The sequence below is a fragment of the Oryzias melastigma genome, linkage group LG6 (genome assembly GCF_002922805.2).
Source record: "Oryzias melastigma strain HK-1 linkage group LG6, ASM292280v2, whole genome shotgun sequence".
NCBI classification, from domain to species: Eukaryota; Metazoa; Chordata; class Actinopteri; order Beloniformes; family Adrianichthyidae; genus Oryzias; species Oryzias melastigma.
The window spans coordinates 26,492,252-26,496,191 of NC_050517.1; the positions used below are offsets into that span (position 1 = coordinate 26,492,252).

Below are 3,940 nucleotides of genomic sequence, written 5' to 3' on the forward strand. Positions count from 1 at the left end.
AACTACTCAGTTTTGTGTTAAATGTAATATCCTCTGTTTAATGCTTGTCTTTTTGTTTTGTGACCGTGCTGAAATATATTTTTATAAAACTATAGCCATATATCCCAAAATGGCACCGCATAAATTAGACAGCAATCGCATTTTCACACACCGCCCGGTGTCCACGGAGGTTTTAAGATTAAGTTAAAGTTTTACTGCAACCAGAGAACTTTTCTCTTAAAGCTGACATTAGTCGTTGGCTCCCTGGACATATTTTGAGTGTCACAAACGAGCAGACATCTGGTTCCACGTGCAGCTGGTTTATTAGTTCTGACAGGTTGTGTTATAAATCCACAAAACTAAATCAGGGTCAGACAGGCAGAGGTCAATCACGAGCTTGGGAGCATCCAAGAAGAGACTAGAGTTGTCAGGGTCCAGGCGAGGGTCAGGGCAGGCAGCAGGCAGTCCGAAATAAAGCAAAGCTAGAATCAGAAGATCTGAATGAAATGCTCAGTAATGCAGACAAGGTGGCACAAAATAATACTTTGCACTGAGTGAGGCTCTGGGTGATTGGCAATGAGAGTCAGCTGAGCGGCATCTGGGGTTTCTGGGAGATGAAGTGAGTCAGTACTCTGGAGACCGCTCCTGCCGGTGACCAGAGGGGGAGACAGCGGTCGGACTCCTGACAGAGAGATTGTGTGATGGCAGACCAGTGACAGGCAGGAATGATGCCTTTACAAAATCAGGTGACATCTGGGCGGTCACACTCAGGTGGCAGCCGGAATTGCCGGCTGGCAGCAGCTCTGACTGCACGATGTGTGCAGTGTTGTTTTTGGTATTTTTATTCATTTTCCATTTTTATCCTATAGAAAGAAAAACATACATTAATACCATGATTTGCAAACTTTAACATGAATAAAAAATGAAAAGGAGACAGAAGGAAGAAAAACATTGTATCTGCCCCTTTTGACAAACAAATGAATCAGTGAAAACACAAAACATTCTGCTGATGTGGATACAACAAGAGGAGATTGGGGAAAGCTAGAACAAAAATGTACAATAACTAATATCAATCAGAAGTGCAAAATGAATATGATATCTCAGGTATATAGTTTTTATTCATACCAGACGGATTTATTTTGTAGTCTTTAATGTCTCTGGATGATCGACATCCTTTTCAAGTGTAAATAAATAAAAAGCGTGTCATTCTGTACGCCTGACAGCCACCGTCTACATTCATGACCAAAAAGATCCCCCCATCGCGCGCTGGCAGTTGTATTTGTGAAAGCAAGCTTTGTCCTGTTCTTCAGTTTCAGGTTTAAAGAGTCAGGTTCAGATTTGCTCACATGTGTGACCATGACTTTGTTTGTGTCCAGGTATGAGCACCGTCCCAGAAGTGGTGATAGCTCGTCATTGTGGCCTGCGGGTCCTGGGTCTGTCCCTCGTCACCAACAAGGTGGTGATGGACTATGAGAGCAAGGAAAAGGCAAATCACGAGGAGGTGCTGAGGACCACCCAGCTCCGGACCAAGGACCTGCAGAGGCTCGTCAGCCAGCTCGTCTGTCAGCTCTCCTCTGGGAATCACTGATGCACAAAAGAAAAAACAGATTTCCTGCACTGCTTTGCTTCCCCCAGGAATGGGATTTTCGCAGATTAGAACAACTTCTGATTTTCACAGATTAGAACTAAACTTAAGCACACAAGATGTTTTTAAAGCTGATCTCAGTCCTCAAGGTCCGCTGTTCATCGCGTTAGTGTGAAATAACACCGACTGCTGTGTTCTGCCGGACACCGGGCCTCGAGGACGGGATCAGACACCTGTGAGAGTTGCTTTACAATCTGTTATATTTAGCTTTTTAGCACTACTTCTTTGACAGATGAATGCAAAATGTAACATTTATATCCAGTTGTTCTTTGATTTTGATGGTACAAAGGTAGAACACGGTCTTTCTTAAACTTTAGTGGGTCATTTTTCTCCTTACCTTTAATATAAAGGGCTAAAAGAGCAAGTTAAACAAAAGTAGAACAATCAGAGAATGAACACAACTTTGGACCTAAAGTCAAACTGATAAAAGAATCTATGAATATTATATTGTTAAAAAGTTCTATAATTTTATTGTGTTATTTTCTATGTTAAAAAGTAATATATTATTCTATCTTAATAATCATCACAAATGCAATAAAACAAGAAGATTTGTTGTGTTTTTCGCCAAAACAGATACAAACTTTTAAAGGTTCAACATTGGTACCGTTGGACCTCGTAGGTCCAAGCAGTTTTATTTATCAGACAAGCATCCATGTCAGAAAGATCTGGAAAAAAGTTTTAGTAATTACTAGAGCGGAGATCATCTCATGTGTTGGCTGCAGACTTTTCCACTCTTTAAAGTTACTATTTTCCCATAGATGACTTTAAAACATCTTTCTGTGGTGCCTTTAACTGAAAACAGAACATGCTGGATTTGTCTGACTACTCAAAATACATGTTTTTTTTTTATTCAAAGATATAGCTTGTTCTTGAAAGATTTTAACTCACTCTTTTCAAATGGTGCTTACAGGATTGTTGACGTAACTGCTCTTCACTTTACTTTTTTTTGCTAGTTCGTTACGATCCAGTTATTCTACACATGTTTCATTTATGGCACAAGCTCAGTTTCCTTTTTAGTTTTGCACAAAATCACTTTTAACTGAAACTATTTTTGTCGAATGAAGGTTTGAATATTCTTAGTGGAGAACAATAGCCAAATGATTATTTAGATTTTTATTAATGTTTAAAAAAGGATTTAAACATCTGATTGTATTGAAAAAGAGTTTAGTTTTGACATTGTAATCAATATATATTAAGAGACCAAGACATTGTAATAGTACAGAGGCTTATAATACCTGGACCTGCAGTTTTTCAATCTGGTCTGGACTCCTTTGCCAGCTTTCTCTGACCCCCCCCACCCATTCATTAAAGTCTGTAGAATTCCAAGATCAGCACTCCAACTCTTTGAAGATTTGTGCCAGGCGGAGCATCATGCCACTAATGGAAGTCTTAAAGGGGAGTTTTACTCCAAACAGTCTGTTTTTAAGTCACTTTTTAGTTTTTGTTGCATTTTTGTTAAACATTTGCAAAAAATATGAATGTACATTACTTATTTTTTAAGCTCATTCTGTGTAGTGACTGAGAGAGAAACTTGTATTCATGGCAACGGATGAAAATATCAATAAAAAAATTGCAGATGTCATGTGGATGGTGGTGCTTGTGTGTGTCTGGGAGTGTGTGTGTGTGTGTGTGCTCAGCATAAATTCAGTCAATATCAGAGCTGCACTCAAGGTGAAAATTAGTTTTTTTCCCACTTTCGGTGCTAATGAGGATCAGTGAAAGGAGATTAATGTAAAAATACACTCCATCAATACGTGCACACGCACACACGGCTCCCCTTTAAACACACCTGAAACCGTGGAAGCGTCGGAGGTTAAGATGAAGAGGAAATGGCTTTTCCATTTTCTTACATAATTCATTCTACATTCTGCATGTAGAGGTGCAGCCGACGGAGGAGCTGAATAATTCATGGGAACCAGGCAGGCTGCCCAACAACACAACACCTCTGTTGAATCTACACTCATTCACAGGTTCTCAGCAGAAAGAGGATCGCCTCAGCTTTGTATGCGGGGAGGAACGGGACAGACAGATGATGGGAGCTGCACACGAGTGTGTTTAATTCACCACTCCCCCAGGCTGAAGACAGGCCTCATTTGCAATGTAATCTTCATCTATCAGCTGTCACCACGCCAACAGTGGAGGCTGCTATTGATCATTAAAGAGAGCAAAGAGAAGCAGATGAAAATAGAGCGGGACAGCTGTGCTGAGTTCACACGTCCAACGCCGTCGCCTTGTGTTTTTCTTCATCTTTCACAAACGCCGCCGCACTGTCATCTACCTGAGCTCCCACCGGCGGGGAGGCTGCTCTGATCTGAG

At 40.8% G+C, this 3,940-nt stretch overlaps 1 protein-coding gene across 1 annotated transcript in view; it reads left to right on the top strand.

Moving 5' to 3' along the window:
• pnp6 (purine nucleoside phosphorylase 6) overlaps window positions 1-3,206 on the top strand; it is a 19,546-nt gene extending 16,340 nt beyond the window's left edge. The window contains exon 6 of the mRNA XM_024282708.2: window positions 1,356-3,206. Within this exon, the coding sequence (XP_024138476.1) occupies window positions 1,356-1,567 (212 nt within the window). The 3' untranslated portion in view covers window positions 1,568-3,206. The remainder of the gene's footprint in view (window positions 1-1,355) is intronic.
• The last annotated feature ends 734 nt before the right edge of the window (window positions 3,207-3,940 follow it).